Here is a 24,972-nt window from a genome sequence, read left to right as displayed (position 1 = left end):
CCATTTGCAGAATAAAAGTATCCGTGCCTAACTGTAGCCGTGGCCATTTGCGCCATATTTACATTGGTGCAAATGGCCGCCTCTAAAGTTAGAATCCTTGGCATAAGTGCTATTCAGTAAACCGTGCCTAACTTTAAGCACGGTTTATAGAACAGCATTTTATTGGTGCTGATTCTTTAAGTGCCATGTATAGAATTTACCCCCTGATGTCTGATGTACTGATGAGGGCAGTACAGTTATGAAGAATAACAAATCTAACATCAGATACTCATTAATGGATCTGATAAAGCTTTTTCTCTCTCCTTGACAAAAGAGATATTTATGGAATCATTTTATGGCACTAGTTAGATTTTTAATGTTTTTTGATCAGTCCTAAAGGGCTGGGAAAATAATGTATCACTGTTTTATCTGTTTCCTTGCATGTCATAAGAGCTATAACTCTCCTTCTGTGATACACGAGTTAGGAAATATCTGTAAAATATCAATGAGGGCAGGCAGGGAACATGTTTCTTCTCGGTAATGATTCTGATTCTGATGTCAAGTCTTTGCTATTCATTAATAATCCATATCCACTGACATGGCCAAGTTATTGAGGTTAATTTTCAAAGCCATTCCTGCATATAAAACAGTATTTTACGCACTGAAATAACTTGTTATAAAATAGCCCAGACCCTGTGTAGGTAAAAGTAGTTATGTAACGCCATTTTGTCACTGAGTGAGAGGGATTGCAAGGGGTGAATTTGGAGACACATTTGAATGTATTTCTCATAAGTATCTGAGTACAGATTTTAAATTTTTTATGCACACCTGGGGGCCTTTCTACTAAGCAGCACTAAAAGAGGCCTGCACAGTTTTTAGCACAAGGTTCCCACGTGCTGTAAAATAGCCGTATTTTTCCCATATTTCCTATTAATGGCCAAGTGCTAATTTTTCAGTTCACCCAAACAGGAGATTCTACCTCCTCAAGAGGTAGACCTGTGGTGCTCAATCTTTTTATTCACTCTTGAGTCTTGAGTCAATAAAAGGATAGCGCACCACAGGCCTCTTTTGTTTTACTTTGTTCTAATTTTTCAATTAACATGTGGCTATTACCGCGTGTGCCCTTACCACCACCTATTTACGAGGTGGTAAGGGCTCAGACACTAACCATGTGCTAATGAGTTGGGCCCAGATTCTATAAAGATGCCTAAAGTTAGAAGCCAAAATTGGCACGCCTAGCCAATCAAGGGCGCCTTGCGTAATTATTTAAAAAGCTTACGGTAATCGGCACCAATAACGAGCAACTAGCGCCTCTTGATTGGCTTAAAATAAAATGAATTGGATAACTCGGTAGGCGCCTACTACTTTCAGATAGGCACCAAGTCCAAGGTGCCTACCAGAAAGTAGGCATGGTTAGGGGTGATTGTGGGTGTGTTTAGCTTGGTAAGCGCCTCTTTTGGACTTAAGCGCCAATATTTAAGTCAAAGAGTGCCTGAGGGAAGGACACAGGGCTCCTTTTACAAAGCCGCGTTAGCGGTTTAACGCACGTAATAGCGTGCGCTAAACCGCCGGCCGCGCTAGCCACTACCGCCTCCTCTCGAGCAGGCGGTAGTTTTTTGACCAGTGTGGGGGTTAGCGCGTGATGAAATGTCACGCGCGTAGAACCCGCCAGCGCGACTTTGTAAAAGGAGCCCTTAAAGGTGCCTATGTCCACTTTAGTCACCATTCTACAAACGTTGCTGCATTCCTCGGTGCCTGTGTTTTAGGATCCGTTTACAGAATTGCGTCCTTAGTGCATGGTGATATAGTACAGGACACACCTGCTCTCTGCCTCTAAGCATGCACCCGTATTAAAAATTGAAACCTATTTTTAGCACAAGGGTAGTACGCACCGATTCAAAAACAACCGAGGGATGCTTGCAGAAGTGGAATTTAACCCGTGGTAAGCCCGTTAGTGCTCCTAAATAATTGAGGTGGGCGTTGATTTGCAACATATGGAAAATATTGACAACATATCCCATGTCATTGTATGTGGCTATCAAATGAAAATGAGCTGGGAAAAACATAAAAATTCATGTTTTATCATTTACCAATAGCAGTGCAAATTCTTTCAAGAGAGTGCACACAGTTTGGAGAGGGCAGCCACTGCACATGGGCGAACTATCTCGCATGCTCAATCCACTACACATGCATGCATAGTGTACTCTTTCAGAAAGACTGCACCCTCTTTGCACATAGTGCGACCTCTTTCAAAAGAGTGCACATTCAACAGCTTTGCTCCAATGATGACAATAAGCTCAGAAAAAGATGAATAATCCAAACATTCCTGGAAATTACATGGGAAATAACATGAAATGAACAGTTTTAGGATGCCTACTTCCTGTTGTTTCTGAATCCCTGGTCCATAATCTCTGCCTCAAATTGAAATCCTGCAATTGTACCTTGGATCCATTCCCCACCTACCTTTATGAGAACACTCCCCCTCAGGCTATCTCATCTCTTACCATTCTCATAAACTCCGCCCTCCATTCGGGTCTATTCTCCCCAGAAATGGGCCATATCTCCATAACCCCACTACTGAAAAAACTTGATCTAGACCCCTCTACACCTTCCAGCTATCGCCCAATAGCAAACATTCCTCTCCTTGCCAAGATGCTAGAATCCATCATATCCACTCAACTATCTTCCTACCTTGAAAAATTCACCATTCTGCTACCCTACCAATATGGCTTCCGTCCTAACTTCAGCACCGAATCCCTTCTGACCTCCTTAATATCAAAAGTTCAGCATCTCCAGTCTCGCAACAAGTTTGCCGTCCTTCTTCAATTTGACCTCTCTGCAGCTTTTGATGTCATCCATCATGATATCCTACTTTACCAACTCACCGAGATAGGCATTAATTCCACAGTCCTTGACTGGTTCTCGAAGTTCTTACGCTCCCGCTCCTACACAGTCAACATGAAGGGCACTTCTTCCTCCCCCTGGAACCCGATCTGTGGAGTCCCACAAGGCTCATCTCTCTCCCCTATTCTTTTCAACATTTATATGTCCTCCCTTAAACTCCTCCATCTCTCCCCCCTTGAAACACTTTACACTTATACAGATGACATCTTTGTCCTCCTTGAGACCGACCGGAACCTCACCAGCCTCTCTGCGAACATATCCTCATGTATATCGAACCTTCAATCCTGGGCCCACACTGTGCAGATGAAACTGAACGAATCCAAAACAAAATTTCTCTGGCTCGGCCCAAAATTGGACCAACTGCCCACCGCCATCCCTCTGTCCTCTGGCCCCACTCTGCATCTTGAATACTCAAGTAAAATTCTGGGAGTCATCATTGACTCTATAATTTCCTTCAATGATCACCTCAACTCCCTAATAAAAAAATGTTTCTTCAGCCTTCACATGCTGAGGAAAGTGAGAACCTGTTTCCATCAAAAACATTTTGCCATCCTTGTCCAATCCACCATCCTTTCCAGACTGGACTATTGCAACTCTATCTACCTAAGCCTAACAAAGAAAAACCTTCAAAGACTCCAGCGGATTCAGAATGCCACTGCTAAGCTTATCTTCGCAGAAAGCAAATTCGACCACGTCTCACCGCTTTTGTCCAAGCTCCACTGGCTTCCGATAATCTCCAGAGTCCACTTCAAATGTGCCTGCCTTACTTTCAAGATCCTACTCGGCATCCTACCCCCTTTATTCCTCTTTCTTGGAATTCCTCTAACCCCAATTCCACCAGATCCACCCAAAAACTGAAACTTTCCTTTCCCTCTCTAAAAGGCGTCTCCCTTGTAGGAAAACTAGGTTCCTCCCTCCCTTTTAGAATCACTGAGCTCTGGAACAACCTTACCTCCCCACTTAGGAATCTGAGCTCCCTCCAACTCTTCCGTAAACATCTGAAAACCTGGTTATTCTCAAAAATGTAACTCTTCCTCCCTCTCTGATTATTCTAGTCCTCTAAATTTCTTCTTCATCCTTCCCTCCTCTGGAGTTCCTTTCTACCCTAACTCCTGTTAACTGTGTCGAGCTTTGCAAATGTAGAGATGATGCGGTATACAAACCTAAGGTTTAGTTTAGTTTACAACAGGAAGTGAGTATTTTTTTTAGTGGGATAAACTGGGAAAACTGAAATGTGGTGACACTTGTGTACTTGTTGACTGCATAGTAAGGCAGTAGTTACAAAATTAGTTAATCTATTTCTACACATAATGGAGGTAATTTTAATAACAGAGTTGCCTAGACAGGCAACGTTCCAAACACACATGCTGTGTCTATTTTACCAAAGCAACATAGGAACCCATGTGTCTTCCTAATATTACTAGAAAATCACCTCAAAACTCTGTTCATAATACTGTATTATGGTTGAATTTCTTTCTCACAGAAATACTATGCATGAAAAAAAAGCCTTCAGCTATGACAGACAAACATACTCTCCTGGGACTATATAATCATTGGTCAGAAAAAAACTCCTTCTCCATTTTTCTGACCAATGATTATACTGTATAGTACCAAACGAGTTTGGTTGTTCATCATAATTGTGAATTTTTTCACTGAGGTATTTTTCTCTGTCTACAGTATTCTTGTGAGCAAGAAATTCAACTCTAATATTATAAGCGGTTATAGAATGAGGAGATGTATGTCATATAAAATCTAGATGCGCATATAGAGGTAGATACAGCAAATGGTACCCAAAATGAGGTACCAGGATGATATGTGCTAAGTGGAACATTTTTAAATAAAATACCAGATTAACCCCCCCTTTTACAAAATGCGCAAGAGGCTTTTAGCACCGGCCGGCACACTGAACGCTCTGTGCTGCTCCGACAGTCATAGAGTTCTATGAGTGTTGGAGCAACGCAAAGCATTCAGCGTGCCAACTGGCGCTAAAAACCTCTTGTGTGGTTTTATAAAAGGAGGATGGTGGTTAAATCATTTTCATGCCTAACTTTAGGCACGAGCGTTTATGCCTGCCAAAGGCTAGTACAAATTGTTGCGCCTATCTACTGCCAGTTAGACATGGAAAGTATTCTATACCTCTGCACCTAAATCCTGGGAAGGCCCATGAGTGGGGTGAGGACCATGGTCTTATAGAAAAACCACGAAGACCGCTAACCAGAAGTCTATCCAATTTATTGAGAGCTCAGTAAGGCACCTTGAGAAAGACCTGACATAGAATCGTGTTTTGACACAAAATCTACCGTATTTTCACCCATATACCGCGCACCCGTGTAAAACGCGCACATGGGTATAGCGCGCGGAGAACACAAATTTATGTTAAAAAAATTTAATATAGCGCGCACACGCGTATACCACGCATGCTAAAACCTCCTCCCGCCTACTCCGAACCGGCATCCTCCCCCCCCCCCCCGCTCGCTTACCCGCATTTTACAACTTTTTTTTTTCAATCCGATTGGCATCCCCCCTGCGAACCGGCATCCTCCCCCCCGCTCACATCACCCCCCCTCCCCCGTGATCCTACATACCCCCAGCACCGCAAAACATCTTTTACCCTATTGGGCACCGGCACCAGCACCAATGCACAGGATGTGCCAGTGCCAGTGCCCGAAGATCCTCCCTCGTTGGTTTAGGCTGGGCTGGGCTGGGCTGGGCTGGGTGGTGCGGTGCGAGAGAGATCCTCCTTCTTCCTGCACCGGGCTGGACTAGGCTTTGAGCATTTGCGCATGCTCAAAGCCTTCTGGTCTCGCTCAAAGCCTAGTCCAGCCCGGCGCAGGAAGAAGGAGGATCTCTCCCGCACCACCCAGCCCAGCCCAGCCCAGCCCAAACCAACGAGGGAGGATCTTCGGGCACTGGCACTGGCACGTCCTGTGCATTGGTGCTGGTGCCGGTGCCCAATCGGGTAAAAGATGTTTTGCGGTGCTGGGGGGGATGTAGGATCGTGGGGGAGAGGGGGTGACGTGAGCGGGGGGGAGGATGCCGGTTCGCAGGGGGGATGCCGATCGGATTGAAAAAAAAAAGTTGTAAAATGCGCTCACACGTATAACGCGCACGGTTATGCACGGTTTGTAAAATCATGTATAACGCGCACGTTATATGCGTGAAAATACGGTAAATGAAAATTACAGATAAAACATAGGTGTAGTTAACAATTAAAAATAAGTTAATTTACATATATATAAAATAACATATATATAGAATAAAACAACCTTTTATAAGCCCATAACCAAATTTAGGTTAAGCACCCATGTCTTCTATGTAATTTTTATTTAGATTTTGTGACAGTCTCATGTCAGGTCTTTCTCAAGGTCCCTTACTGAGCTCTCAATAAATTGGATAGACTTTTGGTCAGCGGTCTTCGTGGTTTTTCTGTGCAATCGTTGTCCTTGCCTCACTCTTTGTCTACTGATTTTCTCTATGCCGGCTTCCCACCAGTGCTTAGCTAATGCCCATGATGCACCCAGTGGTGTAGCGAGAGAGGTTGGCACCCAGGGTAGTGGCACCTGGCATTGCTGCGCCGTGCACCTCAAACTTTTCCCCACTGTTTGAATGCCCCCCCCCCCATTTTTCCCTGCAACCTGGGTGCCCCCACCCCTGCATAAGTCAGTTACACATGTAACTGCAAATTAATGCTAATTAGTGCTTGTTAAGGTCAATTTAACGGCAATTAGCTCATTATGCTATGCACCTAACCCTACCCTATAAATGGATACACATTTATGCACCCAACTTTAGGCGCCATTTATAGAATTTGAGGTTTAATTTATTTCAAAATCACCCATCACAAAGATCTTCAACCACTGACATAACTTTGAAGGTCGTATCTTATACTTACCACGCTGGGTTGACCCCTACCAGCATCACCATCTTTAAGGCTATTCTCTTGTGCAGGTTCCATTTTTCTATGGAGGTTGCCAAACAAATCACGCCGGTTAACAATAGGTGGAAATCTTTGAAATAAGTACTTGCAACCTGGAATTAAGACATTAACATCATAAAATTATTATTATTATTATTATTATTGAAATCTACTGAGACTTGAAATCGCAAGACCAAACCAAACTACCAATACCATGCAGCCCAAGCTTATGGATGGATGAGTCATGATGGGGAAGCACAGATCCAATGGAAAGAATCTCTGTTTCCCTCCCAAAATTGCTGATCTTCTGCAGACTAAGAGAAGGCACTTGGTGAGCCAGATTCTGGCCTGTGAGCCATAGGCTAGACAAGCCTGCCCTAAGGTGTCTGAAGGTATAGAAGGAACTAAAGGGCCAAGGTTAGACTCAACAGCTACAAGTAGAAAGTTGAATTCTGCCTGAACTCTAGCCAAGCCCCAAAAGTTTGTGAATCTTTGTGTGATATACTGAAGCAGTGGCGTACCTAGCATATATGAGACCCAGGACCAATCATTTCTTAACACCCCCTTTCTCTATTTGAAAAATATGATTTTTAGTAATAATTCACATAGTGGTGTTGCGAAGGTAAGAGGCGCCCGGGGCGGTGGCGTGCCCCGCATTCTCCTCGCTGCTCTCCTGCTCCTTCCATGCCCCCCATGACCTTCCGTGCTTTTTGGGCATTTGCATGTTTTGATTGGAAGACCCATAGTCTTTCATAGTCAAAACATCTAACATGCATGCATGGCCAAAATCATCTAACATGCATCCAAATAGTTTCACTCTAAGTACAGTCCTTTTATTATAACTCTTCAATTTTTCTTATTTATACTATCTTTCATCTTATCATCAACTAGAGACCTCAGAAACGCCACTCCTCCGCCCCATACATTCAGTCTTTTTGCGGGGAGACTTATGTGTTAAATCCTCATAGGTCAAGGTTGAGAATTCCATGAATGTATTCTAACTATTCCCAACCAGATTTTTTTTATATTTCTTCTATATTATTTATTTCTTATTCTTATTACTTATCTTTGTAGTAGTTAGTCTTTACTGCGTGTTGGTAGACTAAGCGGCTGGACCCGACATGTTTCGCTATGGCTTCGGCAAGAATCTGCCCATGACCGCTGTCATCCGACTCTCGTAAATGCATTGGAGGACAGCGGTCATGGGTGGATTCTTGACGAAGCCATAGCGAAACATGTTGGGTCTAGCCACATAGTCTACCAACACGCAGTAAAGACTAACTACTACAAAGATAAATAATAAGAATAAGAAATAAATAATATAGATGAAATATAAAAATTAAAAAAAATCTGGTTGGGAATAGTTAGAATACATTCATGGAATTCTCAACCTTGACCTTTGGGGATTTAACACATAAGTCTCCCCGCAAAAAGACTGAATGTATGAGGCGGAGGAGTGGTGTTTCTGAGGTCTCTAGTTGATGATAAGATGAAATATAGTATAAAAAAGAAAAATTGAAGAGTTATAATTAAAGGACTTTACTTAGAGTGAAACTATTTGGAAACATATACTGAGAGCTCTAAGTTGGGACAGAGATTCATAAAAAAAACATCATCTAGCATGCATGCAATCGGCTATATGATGATGGTGCAAGAACAGTGGCAGTCTTTTTAAAGACTTCTTCCATTGTTATCTGTCTAATTCACAAAGGTTTCTATTTCAGTTGTCTCTTTTTGATTGAGTAGACTGCCATAATCTCATGCTCCCTGATACAAGGGGCTGCTGACAGTTCTCAGCCCAACCAACAAACTTGGGGCAATCTCCTTTGAGCAGCGATTTTTAACTTTTTTTTTGTCCATATTTTTCCAACGGATTGAAAAAAGTGGAAAATTACTGGATTAAGTGTATTGCCCTGGATGGAGACTGCCCCAACTTTGCTGGTTGTTCCATGCCAGCAATTAACTGGTCACACATTTTCACCATATCATCCTTAGGGATTTTTTTCTCCAGTGTTCACAAGATCTTCCTCATCATTACTATCCTCATGCGTTTCTTTAACACCGTTTCAGCAATCTCACCATCACTGAAGGAATGCAAAACATGTGCATCTTTGTCAATATTCAGCACTTCCTTAATATCAGCTGCCTCTAACTTATTGACATTTTCAGATGATAGACTTCTGGCATAAGCAATCAGGTTTGATATCATCAGCGTTTCATTACTGAATTGGAAGCCTTCACAGTATTCCTCGACAGGTTCATTTGCATTGAACATTGTTGATGGCCAAAATTTATGCCGAGCAATTGTTAATGCTGGTTTTGTTACATCTTTCCAGGCTTGGCAAGGGCATAAATTGAATCCTTTACACCGACCTCCTTGAGAAAATTTTGAAAACTTATGCTTCTGTTAATTGCATCAAGCGTGCAATTTAGAAAACAGTCTTTGTACTTAATCATCATGAAATGTAAAATTCCTTGGTCACAAGGCTATAATAAGGATGTCACATTGGGTGGGAGGCAAATGCCAGCAACATTATTTTTCACAAGTTGTCTAGAACCAGTAAAACTTCACAGTTCTCTTCCAGTTCAGCTTCTCTATGCTGAAAGGAATAATAAAAATGGCTACTGACCTTTATGTGAAGAAAATAAATAAACACAAGAGAAAAAGGAAACCGATATGGCTCTCTAAACTATTGGCAAAGAAAATAAAGGCAAAAGAGTTGGTGTTTGTAAAATATTAAAAAAAACCTCAAGAATAAATAGTCCGAGAGCTAGTCTCGAAGGACGGCTCTAACGCGGAGCTGGGAGGCCCGCGGGGCCGTCCGTCGGGTAGGCTTTTGGAAAAGGGAGGGGTTAGGTAAGGAAAGATTAAATCGGGTGGGTAGAGGCCTTCCAGCCGAGGGATTGGCCTCTGATAGGTCGGTGTCGCGGCCGTGGGGGGGGGGGGTGGGGGGGGGGGAGGTGTATTTAAAGGAGGGTCTCGGAGGACCTTAACGGTTTCCGGTCCTCCGAGACAACTTTGGTCGTGCGGCAGGGTTCGGCGTGTTTGCGGCTTGCCACGTGGCCTGTTCGGGTGGCCTTGGTCCTGCTTACCTCCCTACTTGCCGGCGATTCGTTCGACGAAGCTTAGTCGGAGCCGGTGAGTGCAGCTGCGAGGGGGGGTAGAGTTTGCCTCCTAGGTAATCGCGTTCGGCTGCACGAACTGCGCTCACGCTGGAGGTAGGAGGGGAAGTGCTGGCCGCGGGTGTCAGCACGGGGTCGACCCGCAGGGGCAGACTCAGGTTGCAGGGAGGCCGGGGGAGGAGTTGTAGCTCGTCTCAGTCTGGCGGTGCAGGGCCTTCGGAAACTGCTCCGGGTAGGGCTGTGGGGTCCTCTACTGCGGGGGAGGTGCCTGCTGCTGGGTTGCTTGCAGTTGACTCTCCTGGTGTCAGTGGGGTCTGTGCAGGGCGGGTATTTGAACAGCAAGTTGGGACGCTGTCTTCTCCTCTAGCGAGCGCGGGGGTTGGGGGAGGGATCCCTGTGCGCCCCTCCACGTACGGGTCGGGTCCCGGGTTGCCGGGAAGCGCGGCCAGCTGGTGGGCGCTGTGGGCGGCGGGTCTCTGAGGGACTCCTTGGGGTACTAATCAATGGTCTGGGGTCCCGCCTTCATTCCCTGGTGCTGTCCTGCCGCAGCCGTGGGGGTTGGGCGTTTCCGTTGGTCGTGACTCTTGGGGGTTTGCGGGGGTAGGTGACCAGAGGGTGGGGGCTTGGCCCTCAGGGTTAACTTATCCTTCTCCTGTGCAGGTTGCTGGCCCCTGTCTTGATTTGTTCCCCCAGGTTCCTGCTGCTGGACGAGAGTATGTCGCTGGGACTTCTGCATCTGGCGTGTGTGTCGAAGGACAAGATGCTGCCCTGCAGACGGGAGTCGAGGAGCACGCTCGAGTGGCTCGTCGGAGTCCTGCTACGGTGGTAGCTGCGGAGGGCGCCACTCCTGGAGCGGCAGGTGGAGGAGACAGACCGGCAGGAGTCTCGACAATGGGTAACATGGCCTTAGCGGCTGGGGTTATTGGTAAGGGTAGGCGGAAGAAGGGTAAGGGAAAAGGTAGGAAAGGTCGACGGGGTAGGGATTCTACTTCTTCCTCTTCGTCTTCTTTAACCTCTTCTTCCTCTTCGTCGTCGTCTTCCTCGGGGTCACCTCGGCGGGGGACGGGTGAGAGATCAGTGCAGGAAGGGGCTGATCGTGGAGCCCCGGCTCTTGTGGCGCTGTCGGAGTTATGGGAGAAGGTTCCGCGGTCTCTTCGCCGCAAGATTAGGAAACGTTCGTGTGTAGACGTCTTTCGGCTTTTGGAGGGCCGGGTGCGTGGTCGAAAGAAGAAGAGTAAGAAGGAGGGGGGGAAGCCTAAAGTGGGTATGGTGTCCCGCCATATAGTGAATTGGTCACGAGTGTTTTTACGTTTAGCCAGTGTTTGGGGACGGGAGCGTCCCCAGGACTCTGGCCTGCTGTTGGCATACGCGGATTCCATTATCGATGGTTATCAGCGGTTCGGGGGTTGGGCCTGGCTCATCTCCGATGAAGCGTTCCGTGACAAGATGGAGGAGAACGGGCACATGTCTTGGGGTACTCAGGACATTACTCTATGGCTCACCCATATGGCTAGACCTGGGGGTCTGGCCTGAGTGTCGCGGGTAAGTCGGGGTTTCCGGTTGCTGGGGGGGTCGTTCCTTTCGTCCCACCGGGGGGCCGGGAGGGGGGGTCCTGGTCTCTGCTGGTAGTTCAACAAATCCTCCTGTTCCTTTATGGACTGTAGCTTCCGTCATGCCTGCTCCTTGTGTAACCAGGGACGCTCGGCTCTCAAGTGCCCCAAAAATGGAGCTGGGGCCCCCCTTGCTCCAGCCAAGTGAGGCGGGGTGCGGGGGTTGCCCACTCCGGTCCGTGTGGGTGCCATGAGACTTTGGCAGTCAGCTGCAATGTTGGCGAGGGGATTTAGCATTGGTTTTGTTATTCCCTGTTCTCTTCCCTTGTCTACCGTGCAGGCTTCCAATGCTTCTTCGGTTTCTATATTGCAGGGGGAGGTGCGGCGTAAGTGGCGTGAGGAACTTGCTCTTGTGCGGGTTGCGGGCCCCTTTCTGGATCGTCCGTTCCCGGTGATGGTGTTGTCCCCTCTGGCAATTATTCCTAAGAAGGAACCTGGGAACTTCCGCATGATTCATAACTTGTCCAGGCCCGTAGGTCGTTCGGTGAATGACGGTATTCCTCGTGATCTCTGTTCGGTTCGCTACGCATCCTTCGACAGTGCTTTGCGTCTGGTGAGAATCGCGGGCTGCGGTGCCTTGCTGGCGAAGGTGGACATTGAGCCGGCCTTTCGGTTGTTGCCGGTACATTCGTCCTCCTATCCGTTGCTGGGCTTTCGGTTTGAGGTTGCCTTTTATTTTGACCGCTGTTTGTCGATGGGTTGTTCCAACTCCTGCGTGTTTTGAGTTGTTCAGCTCTTTTCTACACTGGGTTACTGTTCGCCGAGCGGGGAGAGACTCGGTTGTTCATTATCTAGATGATTTTCTGTTCGTAGGGGGGGCGAGATCGGATGATTGCGGGCTCCTGAAATCTACCTTCGTGGCGATGGCTGCCGAATTCGGCGTGCCGTTGTCTGCCGATAAATCGGATGGGCCCACTTCTAGCCTCACCTTCTTGGGGATCGAGATTGATACGGTTGCGATGGTGACGCGGCTGCCTCTCGGTAAGGTGTGACAGCTGTTAACCTTAATTTCTATGGTACGGGGTACCCATAAATCTACTCTGCGAGTTGTGCAGTCTTTGTTGGGGTCCCTTAACTTTGCCTGTCGGGTTCTGCCTATGGGACGGGCTTTTTCCCATCGTTTAGCGGCGGCGACGTCTGGCGTTCGGGATCGCAGACACTTTGTACAGATTTCAGCTGCTTCAATGGATCGCTTCCATTCAGTTCCTGGATACCTCCAGCGTGGATCTGGAGCTGCAATCGGACGCGGCGGGGGTGTAGGCTTCGGACTCTATTGTCAAGGGGAATGGTGCGCGGCTGCGTGGCCTGAGAGTTGGCGGAAGGCAAGTTTTACTCGTAATGTGACCCTGTGGGAGCTTCTCCCCTTGTTAGTCGCGTGTGAGTGGTGGCCAGAAAAGTTGCGGAACCGGCGTGTGGTTTTCTGGTATGACAACATGGGGGCGGTCGAGGTAGTGAATAGGCAGGCTGCTAAAATGTTTCCAGGTGAATAGGGTAATGCGGGAGCTGGTATTGCGCTGTTTGCGCCTTAATTTGTATATCCGGGCTCGTCATGTACCTGGGGTCCAGAACAGGCTTGCTGATACACTTTCTCGCTTTCAATTTTGCATTTTCGCCAGTTGGCGCCTTCAGCGAAGGAGGAGGGGTTCGCCGATGCCGGAACATTTATGGGGCTGGTTGGTGAACAGATCTGGAGCTTGTTGCAGCGATCGGTAGCACCAGCCACGTGGATTCGATACAATCGAGGTTTCGTGACGGTCGATTTCTGCATACGCGGGGTTGGGTCCCCGATCCGGTCTCGGAGGTCTTGTTAGCGGAATTCTTAGCGGGATCTCAACAGGAGGGTTATTCCCGGAGTGCGGCAGCGGGTCTCCTGGAAGGCTTTGCTTACTTTTGTAGGGCCTTCGGGTGGTCCTGCCCAACGTCTGGGTTTTTGCCTCGCAGGATGTTGGTGGCCTGGGATCGGGTGGCTCCGCGGCTGCTGGATGCCCGGCTGCCCATCACACATGCCTTATTGTCTCCTCTCATAGCAGTATTGCCTGTGGTAGCAAGTTCTAGTTTTGAGGCTTGTTTGTTTAGGGTGGCCTTTTCCTTGGCTTTCTTCGGGGCGCTGCGGGTGGGTGTGTTGCTGGTCCACCCGGCGGACACCCTGGGTTTGCGAGGTCTCTTGTTTAGTCAGGTACGCGTATCTGGGGATGCGGTGCGTTTGTTCATTGCCCGGTCTAGGTCGGATTAGCTGGGCAGGGGGCGCACTTTGGTCCTGCGCCGAGGGGTGGGCTGTGCTTCATGCCCGGTCCAGTCGCTGGAAGCCTATATGGCGATTCGACCTAGCTCCGTCTTGACCTCGTTACTGCATGCGGATGGTGTCCGTCTCACTCGATACCAATTTCTGACAGTCGGGCTCGGGGACGGTGTGGTGCAGAGCCGGCGCGCTTCGGCACACACTCTTTTCGCATCGGAGCTTCCACTAGTGCTTTTGAGGCTGGTGTTCCCGATGGGGCCATTCAAAGCTTGGGCAGATGGTCTTCAGGTGCTTATCGTGGCTACATCCGCCCGATTACTGCCCCGCAAGTGAATGCTCAGCCTGGTGGATTGGGTTAATGGGTGCTCCTGAGATAGGGCGGTTTGGCGGGCGGTTGAGTTCTGGGTATAGGTGTTTGCTTTTCGGGGATGTGTGGGCGGGTGCACTGCATGGCTTCTTGTTACTAACCTTTTGAGTTCTGAGGACGTTGGCTTGACTACTGAGTTTTGCTTTTCGGGTGCGGTGCGACGTGTCCTGTCTGTTTGGATCGTTGGGCACTCCTTTGTCCATGGGGCCGGGGAGCGCGCCGTGATTCGACCGGGTGGTCAGCACTTGGGTCTCCATCATCGCGGAGTCTATGTCTCCTGGTGGGGCCAGCGGGGGATGCGTTGGCACCAGCTCCTCCCCCTACTGGAGGATCTGCGGCATCGAGCTCGGTGTCCCGATCTATTGCTTTTCCGCCTTGGAGGCAACGATGTGGATGCGCTTAGTGGGACACATTTGATTGTTATGGTGATCGGTGATCTGGGGGTGATCCAGGGTTGATTTCGGGTGGTTGATTTCGGGTGCACAGCTCGTCTGGTCGGACATTATTCCGCGGCCGAAGCGGTTGGTGTCTCGACTATGGACTCGGTGACTCATTAAAGTGAATAGGCAGATTGGTTGGTGGGTGGAAGCTCGGGGCGGGGTTCGGATTAGACATTCCTGGGTGGATGTTTGTTGTTCGGGTTTGTTTTTCCAGGATCAGGTGCATCTTTCGGATATTGGGTGGGACCTCTTACTTGACGTCTTTGCTACCTGCTGCGAGCGTGCGTTGGACTCTTAGTCGCAGCTCTGTTTATTGGGGGTGAGCCTGTAACGGGTCACAGGCTTGTGGCGGTATCCCGAGCTACTGGCGGCTGGTCTCATCATGGGGATGAGCGGTGGGCCGGTTGGGAGCCGTGCCTGGTTGGTCGGATGACCTTGGACAATGGGGCATGTGGGGACATGCCACCCCTCGGACCCTTGCTTAGATGGCAGGGTCGGGGGCCATTTACATCTGTGTCAGTAGCTCGGGATCTGGGTCACAATGGTGATACCATTGTGAAGGTTTTTCTAGATAAACTGTTATTTAAGGTTGTTTGTAATGTTATTTATAATATTTAAATGTTATTTAAATATGTTAATTTGCAATAAACAGGGCTGCGGCCAGGTTTCACCACGCAAGTTTACGTGTCTTCTTGGGGATTTGTTTAAGGGTTTGTCGGGCAGGATGATTAAGAAAGCGGGCCATTCCAGCTTCCGCTGTTAGAGGTATACAGAGAGGGCTACCAGGTAAAACTGAAAGAAGCCAAGAGAGAGATACGACTGGCAAAGCGCAAGCCGAAGAGCAAATGACTAAAAATGTAAAAAAAGGAGACAAAAATTTTTTAAGATATATTAGTGAAAGGAGGAACATGAAAAATGGAATTGTGAGACTAAGACATGCTAGGAACCGATATGTGGAGAGTGATGTCGAAAAAGTAAACATGCTAAACAAATACTTCTGTGTTCACGGAAGAAAATCCTAGAGAAGGACCGAGATTGTCTGGCAAAGATACACACGAGAATGGAGTAGATACCGCACTGTTCACGGAAGAAAAGTGTTTATGAACAACTTGAAAAATTAAAAGTGGACAAAGCGATGGGACCGGATGGGATCCATCCCAGAATATTGAGGGAGCTCAGAGAGGTTCTGGCAGATCCTATTAAAGATTTGTTAAACAAGTCTCTGGAGATTGGGGGTGGTTCCTGGGGATTGGAGAAAAGTGGATGTGGTGCCAATTCATAAAAGTGGTCGCAGAGATGAAGAGGGAAACTACAGACTGATAAGCCTCACTTCAGTTATTGGAAAAATAATGGAAGCGTTGCTGAAAGAAAGGATAGTGAAATTCCTAGAATCCAATGGGTTACAGGATCCGAGGCAACATGGTTTTACTAAAGGTAAATCGTGCCAAATGAATCTGATTGAATTTTTTGATTGGGTGACCAGAGAATTGGACCAAGGACATATGCTAGATGTAATTTACTTAGATTTCAACAAAGCCTTTGACACGGTTCCTCATAGGAAACTCTTGAACAAACTTAATGGGCTGAAGTTAGGACCCAAAGTGGTGAACTGGATTAGAAACTGGTTGAAGGACCGATGCCAGAGGGTGGTGGTTAATGGCATTCGCTCAGAGGAAGGAAAGGTGAGTAGTGGAGTCCCTCAAGGATCGGTGCTGGGGCCGATCCTGTTCAATTTGTTTGTGAGTAGCATTGCTGAAGGGTTAGAAGGAAAGGTTTGCCTCTTTGTGGATGATACCAAGATTTGTAACAGAGTAGACACCGAAGAGGGAGTGGAAAATATGAAAAAGGATCTGCAAAAGTTAGAGGAATTATCTAATATCTGGCAACTAAAATTCAATGCAAAGAAGTGCAGAGTAATGCATTTGGGGATTAGAAATTGGAAGGATGTGCTGGGAGGTGAGAGGCTGATATATGCATGGATGGAGAGAGGGACCTTGGGGTGAAAATGTCTGAAGATCTAAAGACAAAGAAACAGTGTGACAAGGCGGTGGCTGTTGCCAGAAAGATGCTAGGCTATATAGAAAGAGGCGTAGCCAGTAGAAGAAAGAAGGTGTTGATGTCCCTGTACAGGTCATTGGTGAGGTCCCACTTGGAGTATTGTGTTTAATTTTGGAGACTGTATCTGGCAAAGGACATAAGAAGACTTGATGTGGTCCAGAGAAAGGCGACATAAATGGTAGGAGGTTTGCGCCAAAAGATGTATGAGGAGAGACTAGAAGCCCTGAATATGTATACCCTAGAGGAAAGGAGGGACAGGGGAGATATGATTCAGACGTTCAAATACTTGAAGGGTATTAACGTAGAACAAAATCTTTTCCAGAGAAAGGAAAATGGTAAAACTAGAGGGCATAATCTGAGGTTGAGGGGTGGTAGACTGAAGAGTAATGCTTGGAAAACGGTGACAGAGTTCAAAAAGCATGGGATGAACACAGAGGATCTCTAATCAGAAAATAATGATATACAGTGGTACCTCGGTTTCCGAGTGCACCAGTTTGCGAGTGTTTTGCAAGACGAGCAAAACATTCGCAAACTTGGTGCCTCGTAAACTGAGCTTGCCTCGCTGTACGAGCGCCCCCCACCCCACCCCGGCGATCTGGCATCCCCCCCAGCGATCCGGCATCCCCCCCCGCTCGCATTGCCCCCCCTCCACCGCGATCCTACTTCCCCCCCCTCCCCCGAGCAGTCAATGACACCCTTTACCCGACTTGGCACCAGTGCCGGTGCCCGAAGATCCTCCCTCTTCTGGCGCGGCCTGGGCTGGGCGGTGCGTTGGAGATCCTCCTTTTTCTGGGCTGGGCTGGCCTGGACTGGCTTTGAGCATTTGCACATGCTCAAAGCCTTCTGGTCTCGCTCTCAATCTCGGAGAGAGCGAGACCAGAAGGCTTTGAGCATGCGCAAATGCTCAAAGCCAGTCCAGCCCAGCCCAGAAGAAGGAGGATCTCCGACGCACCGCCCAGCCGCGCCAGAAGAGGGAGGATCTTCGGGCACCGGCACTGGTGGTGACAAGTTGTCTCACACAACATAGCCAGTCACTGGCCAATCCACTAAGCTAGATATTCAGCGGGAAATAGTCATCTACGTCCAGCTGAAAATCGCAGGATAGCCACCTATGTGCTATTTAGCCGGTCAGGAGCTGTTTCCAGCCAGATTTGTTGGGAGTTAACAGAATTAGATTTGAGAGCCAATGAGTCAGAGAAAGGAACAGATACTTACTTATCCTCATAAGAAAAGTGAATTAAACAATAAGTTAAAATCCAACATCGTTCCCAGATTTCAACAGAAAGAGAAAAGGTGATAGTGTCATTTAAAACTGAAGAAATAAAGAAGAGTGCAATGTGAGGGGAAGAAAGTAATTTACTTGTATTAAGCACATCCAGTTTGCGAAAATTGCTATAGTGTTATTTGCTCACCGACAGCAGAGATAAAATTGGAAGGAAAGGGAAAGATTTAAGAGTGCCTGCATAAAGATGATAGCCCTCTTGAAATGCAAAGATGAGAACACCAAAGAAAATGGCATGAAGGTGAACATTAATGAATTGAAAGACACCGAGAAGGAGAAAAAGGGAATCAGACTGCAAAACTCAATAGGGATCGCCAGTAGAACTGGAAATGATCCCAGAATGCTTTAGGAGGCTGGAAATATAAAAACTTGATGGTCCAGTATATCCAAACCAGCACAGAAATTTAGAATGGCTGGTAGACTGTAGGCAGAAGAAGCAGTTAAAAAAAAAAAAAGGTCAAGCCAATGTGGATCAAAGTAACAATTAGAAGCAAGACAATTAGGATTTGGGACTAACTGACTCACTTAAAACTTCAAGCAAAGAAAGGAAAAAAATGTTTGTTCCATTTAGAAAGGAGAGGAAGAAGAATACCATTCTGATATTCAGGGCATCTAGAAAGGAGAATATGAAAGCCAAGTAAAGTATTAAGCATATGATAGTGAAAAAGCAGCAGTAAGAGTAGTGCCTAGTGTCCATAAGAGAAGAAGAATGGAACCTCTGGGTGCAGAGGCGGCAGCTCAACCAGTGAGCCACAGCCCTTCCCCCAAGTAGACCGGCTCACCTCTTTGGATTTCATGATGCCAAATAACGGGAACATCACAGCAGGTAAAAACGCCGTCACAGCCAGAGGCAGGGCTTCGGAGATCCAGAAGATGGCGACGACAAACAGCACATAGGCACATTCTGCTTCCTAGTGGGGAAAAAATGCAAAATAGCCCCATGTTAACGGTTCGTAGCAGATAAATGATTTGATCTCGCATGAAAACACAATGTAATATACCAATGTAGAAATTGGCAGTATTTTTCCGTGAACAGCTAAACCTTTTCCCACTATTATTCTTATCAGAAAGGCACGAAGGGGTTGGGGGTAGGGAGGACATAAGCTCAATTCCCAGATCAGGCCCTTTGTGCTCTGAGTGGGCTGGGGTTGGAGATACCCACTGACAGGTGAATATCAAGCCTAGTTTATAGTATACTATACACTACACACATAATTTGGCATGCCTAGGTATGCCAACTTACAGCTACAATTGACTTGGCATAAGAGGGCACATCTACACATGGACATACCAATGGCAGCATTATGCTAGTATTCTATCGTACCAAGATGCCATTATATAATTAATTATCACTAAGACCACAGCATTGGGGTGCCTAGATTTAGCTCTTGATTTATAAATTGCCCTTATAATATAAATTATAATATAAATTGCCCTTATTACAGTGTTTCTCAACTCGGTCCTGGAGTAACCCCTTGCCAGTCAGGTTTTCAGGATATCCGCAATGAATATGCAGGAAAGAAATTTACATATAATGGAGGCAGTACATGCAAATCAAGTTTATACATATTCATTCATTCATTCATTCATAAACCTGACTGGCAAGGGGGTACTCCAAGACTGAGTTCAGAAACACTGCTTCATTATATGATACCAGCTTGATTTCATGTGCTTATTAAAAATCGCAGAACCACTGGTCATTGAATTTTAATGATAGGATTCTTGTTTTATGCCCACACCTGTGATATTCCATATTTATCATCTATAGGGCCTGTTTTACAGAGCCGTGCTAGTGGCTGCCACGCGGCAACAGCCCCAAAGCCCTTTAAATCTCTATGGGCTTTGGGGCTGTTACCGCAGCGGCCCACGCTAAACGACTTCATAAAAGAGGACCATAGTGTATGGAGGTCAAATTTCCTAGATTTTTAAATTTTTATTTAAAAATTTTGTATACCGCCTAAACTCTAAGCGGTTTCCAAGTATAAAACATTCATAACATTACATTATCAACATAAAATCCTAACCACGGTTTCAATCATGCTAAACATAATATCTAAAAATCACATACGTCTTTCTCTGCTGTCTAGATATAGGCAATTACAGACAGCTGGGTTAGTAATACAGTGGTGCCTCGCATAACGAACGCCTCGCACAACGAACGCTGCACACAACGAACTTCATGTCTTGATTCACACAACGAACTTCGTTTCACACAACGAACTTCACACAACGAACTTCGTTTCACACAACGAACTTCATTTCACACAACGAAGTCGCCCGAGCTGCCGATGTATTGCATCCTTCCGCGCAGGCACTGCAGGCAGTCGTTAGTCACTGCGCTTAACTGCCCTCTCTCACTGTATACAGTCGTCCTTTTAAGATAAACTTAATATTTTTTATAGATCATGGCTTCTAAAAAAAGCAGGAAGGTGATTTCTGTTGAAATGAAACGGGAAATAATTAGAAGGAGTGAATGTGGGGTAAAACAGTGTGACCTCGTCAAAGAGTTTGGCCTCAGCAAGACCACCATTTTCACCATTTTGACAAATTTATCTTTTTTTATGTCATCTTAGCATATTTTATGCTGCAGAACGAATTATTTTTTTTAACATGTATTGTTATGGGAAAACGCGTTTCACATAACGAACTTTTCGCATAACAAACTTGCTCCTGGAACGAATTAAGTTCGTTGTGTGAGGCACCACTGTAATTTCTTTAAATTATAGCTTGCAATATTCACTGCTGCCGCTACAGGTAGAGACGTGACATAAATCTTTATTTATATACTGCGAAAGCCTTTCAGTTTGAGGCAGTTTTCAGGAAAAATGGCTGAGGAGAATCAGAGGACTGAACACTGGGTTTTTAATCATTTCTTAAAATGAATGCAGTCAATACATAATCTTAAATTTTCCGACAAGGCTTTCCACATGGACACCCCAGCCAACGAAAACATTCTGGATTTTGTAGCTACAAGACGGACTCCCCTTTCCACGTTCGCTATTAATTCCATGCCCCCCTCTGATTTCAATACTCTTCTAGGTCTATATACCTCCCACAAAGTTTGAAACCAGACAGGGGCCAACCTGTATACAACTTGGTCATTACCTTATAGTGCACCTGTTGTTTTATAGGTAGCCAGTATAGTTGTTTTAAGATGGGAGTGATGTGTGCCATTCTAGGGGTGCCACAGATCAATCTACAGTTTGACAACTGTAAGGCCCTAAGCTTTGGTTTTGTCAAGCCCAAATATAGAGAATTACAATAATCCAATTTTGGTAAAATTAGGCCTTGCACCACCTTTCTGAAATCATATGGTGTTAATAACGGTTTCAATCTCTACAGCAGGGGTAGGCAATTCCGGTCCTTGAGAGCCGGAGCCAAGTCAGGTTTTCAGGATATCCACAATGAATATGTACGAGATGGATTTGCATGCACTGCCTCCTTGAGATGCAAATCTATCTTATGCATATTAAATTGTGGATATCCTGAAAACCTGACCTGGCTCCGGCTCTCGAGGACCGGAATTGTCTACCCCTGCACTACAGGGTGCGCAGTTGCGCGGTCCCCCTCCCCCCTCTTGAATAGATTTCAAAATCTGTTTGCTCATTGTGAGCTCTGAATCTAAACAAATCCCACAAAATTGCCACCTCCTTTTTCACTGCTACCTGAGTCCATATATGAAGGCAAAATTGGTTTTATGGCCCTGGGGTAATTTTGTAAACTTTTATGCATTTAAAGGTACTTTTACACACAGGAAAGGCCTCTTCTAGAGTTAACCACAGTATTCACATGTGTAAATATATGTGGTGACAAGACAATCTCCCTCTTCTACGAAACTGCGCTAGCAGTTTCTAGCGCGGGGAGCCAAGCTGAATGGCCTGCGCTGCTCCCGACGCTCATAGGAACTCAATGAGCATCGGGAGCAGCGCAGGCCCATTCAGCCCGGCTCTCTGCACTAAAAACCGCTAACGCGGTTTTGTAGAAGAGGGGTAATGTACACATATGTATGTCCTGCATGTGGGAGTTCCCAGGGCATAGTTTATTGGAGCAGTGATTGTTATAAAATGTCATACATGGTAGAACACCAAAGCAGGTGTAAATATTCATTTACATACCATAGAGGCTGGTTCTAGGAGCCAATTTTCTCAAGACACATAACCATTTATATTTCCTTTATAAAATAGGCTTAAAATAGGCTTCTTTGTGGACTTTTCACTTAGGCACTCTGAGAAAGGGAGGTGGTTGCCTGGAATGCTAACTCATGAGACGTTGTGAAGACAGAAATAGTGATGGGATTCAATAGTTTGTGGGATGAACACAGCGAAACATTAAGGGCCCCTTTTACAAAGGCGTGGTAGTGGTTTAACACGTGTAATACTGTGCGCTAAACCGCCGGCCGTGCTAGCCACTACCACCTCCTCTTAAGCAGGCGGTAGTTTATAGGCCAGCGCAGGGGTTAACACGTGATGAAAAGTCACGCGCATTAACCCCGCTAGCGCAGCTTGATAAAAGGAGCCCTAAATGACCTCATAATTGGAGTGAGCTTTGACGGGGGCAGCAGAGGTTGGGAAGTAAAACCAAGGCTAGGCAGACTTCTGTGGTTTGGGCCCCGTAATGGCAAAAACAGATCAGGATCAAGGTTGCAGTGGGCTTCGGTGGCAACTCCTGTGGCTGGGAAATAGGGCCAGGGTCGCCCAGACTTCTACAGTCTATGCCCCAAAATTGGCAGGAAGAGATGGCGATAAAAAGGGATATTTTTGATGGTCTGCGCCCCACAATTGGCAGGAAGAGATGGCGATAAAGAGGGACATTTTCGATGGTCTTTGCCCCACAATTGGCAGGAAGAGATGGTGATAAAGAGGGACATTTTCGATGGTCTGTGCCCCACAATTGTCAGGAAGAGATGGCGATAAAGAGGGACATTTTTGATGGTCTATGCCCCACAATTGGTAGGAAGAGATGGCGATAAAGAGGGACATTTTCGATGGTCTTTGCCCCACAATTGGCAGGAAGAGATGGTGATAAAGAGGGACATTTTCGATGGTCTGTGCCCCACAATTGTCAGGAAGAGATGGCGATAAAGAGGGACATTTTTGATGGTCTATGCCCCACAATTGGCAGGAAGAGATGGCGATAAAGAGGGACATTTTCGATGGTCTTTGCCCCACAATTGGCAGGAAGAGATGGTGATAAAGAGGGACATTTTCGATGGTCTGTGCCCCACAATTGTCAGGAAGAGATGGCGATAAAGAGGGACATTTTTGATGGTCTATGCCCCACAATTGGTAGGAAGAGATGGCGATAAAGAGGGACATTTTCGATGGTCTGTGCCCCACAATTGGCAGGAAGAGATGGCGATAAAGAGAGACATTTTCAATGGTCTGTGTCCCACAATTGGAAGGAAGAGATGGCGACAAATAAGTATGACTTTGGACGTTTTGAGAAAAACATCCAAACAACGGGTGGTGAAAATGTCCATTTTTGAACCTGCAAGACATCTTTTTTGTTTAATGGCCCAGCTAGATGTTTTGTCCAGCTACACATCTACTTTCTTTTGCCAAAACATCCAAATAAAAAATGTCCAAATGAAACCATTTGTATGTAGGAGAAGTCAGCATTTTTAATGGACTGGCCACACAGACATGCCAACAGGGCAATGGGGCACCTTAAAGGGTATTGCTCTGAAATTCATATTAAGGGTGCCAGGTGCACATCTCATCATAACCCTCCAAAATAGAGACTGATGCAGGAAAAAATTTGTCCTCGTCCTCGTGAGCTCAGTCCCTGTCTCTGCCCTGTTCCCAAGTGATCGGTCCCTGTCCCTGCCCTGTCCCCGCAAACCATCTGATCCTATCTGCACGAGCCTTGAATAGTTATGATTTTATAATGAACTTAATTTATTAAAGTATAAGAGACAAAATTCTGTACAATTGTCATTTTATAAACACAAATAATACAAAGCAAGGATCAACAAAACCCCTTTCTCTCCTCCCCTTCCCTTCCCAAATATCCCTTCCACTATCGAGAAAACTTAACAAGCCAAATTACTACAGAATGTTACATAGAAAAATCAATACTTCAGTCACACATGGCAGAAATAGTGTTAGGGCATGCAAGTAGGGCAATCGCCCCCTGGTCAGAGAAAGCCCTAAGCAAGCTGGAAGCTAAAGAAGCAAGGCCTGGGTTTTGCGGTCCCCAGTTATATCTAACACCAGCTCTAGCAGGATACATATTTCAAATCTGATATATTCTAATCACAAAATAGAAAATAAATATTTTTTTTCTACCTTTTGTTATCTCATCATTTTATTCTTCAAATCATATAGGTCTCAGGTGCTGGTCTCTTGTCTTCTCTTAACTCACGCTTAGCGCCGCACTAATTGGTGCCGATTAATTATTCTTAGTAATAAAAATAGAACTAAGCAGGACTTCCGTTAGTCTCAGTCTAAGGAGGTCTTTTACTGAAAGCCAATTACCACAACAACCATCGTAAGACTCCGTCCAGCTTTAAGCAGCAAATTGGGATAACTTGAACGTGGCAGCCATTAGACCCTATCAATGCTAGATATGGTTAAATCAGGTTTTTGAGAAGACTGGTGCATTTTGCCTGACGTTTGCATGGAAAAACTGGTTATTTTGGATTGTTTGCTTGAGTGATTCAGTGGATTATTAAAAGGTTTGGTGATAACAAATGGAAGGGCACCCACATGGGTATTGAATTATTAATAATAATAATAATAACAGTTTATATACCGCAATACCGTTAAGTTCTATGCGGTTTACAGAAGATTAGTGGGATACAAGTTGAGTTGACGTACAAGTTGAGTTAACTTAAGGGATGTGGGAACAATGGGGAGAAAGGGCAAGAGAGGGGAAGGAGGGAAGTGGGTCAGCTGTCTAGGTATTTCAGTGAATTAAGTGATGGTCTTGCAAGAATCATAGTCTAAAATATGAAAGCCTGAAATAGCTACCAGTGGAGGTGGTAGAGGTCTGTATTCAGACTGATTCGGAGAGCAATGGTAGGAAGAGTGTTGAACTATCGAGACATGTGGAA

At 46.1% G+C, this 24,972-nt stretch overlaps 1 protein-coding gene across 2 annotated transcripts in view; it reads right to left on the bottom strand.

Moving 5' to 3' along the window:
* Positions 1-24,972, bottom strand: part of SLC13A1 (solute carrier family 13 member 1) — a 90,485-nt gene that overhangs the window by 52,672 nt on the left and 12,841 nt on the right. For both annotated transcript variants that reach the window (XM_033958733.1, XM_033958732.1), the window contains exons 2-3: positions 18,701-18,829; positions 6,776-6,912 (exon numbers count right to left, since the gene is read on the bottom strand). In XM_033958733.1, the coding sequence (XP_033814624.1) occupies positions 6,776-6,912; positions 18,701-18,829 (266 nt within the window). The remainder of the gene's footprint in view (positions 1-6,775; positions 6,913-18,700; positions 18,830-24,972) is intronic.

This window comes from Geotrypetes seraphini, chromosome 9 (assembly GCF_902459505.1).
Source record: "Geotrypetes seraphini chromosome 9, aGeoSer1.1, whole genome shotgun sequence".
Taxonomy (NCBI): Eukaryota; Metazoa; Chordata; class Amphibia; order Gymnophiona; family Dermophiidae; genus Geotrypetes; species Geotrypetes seraphini.
The sequence above is the reverse complement of the archived record's forward strand: the minus strand, read 5'-3'. Positions and strand labels throughout refer to the sequence as shown.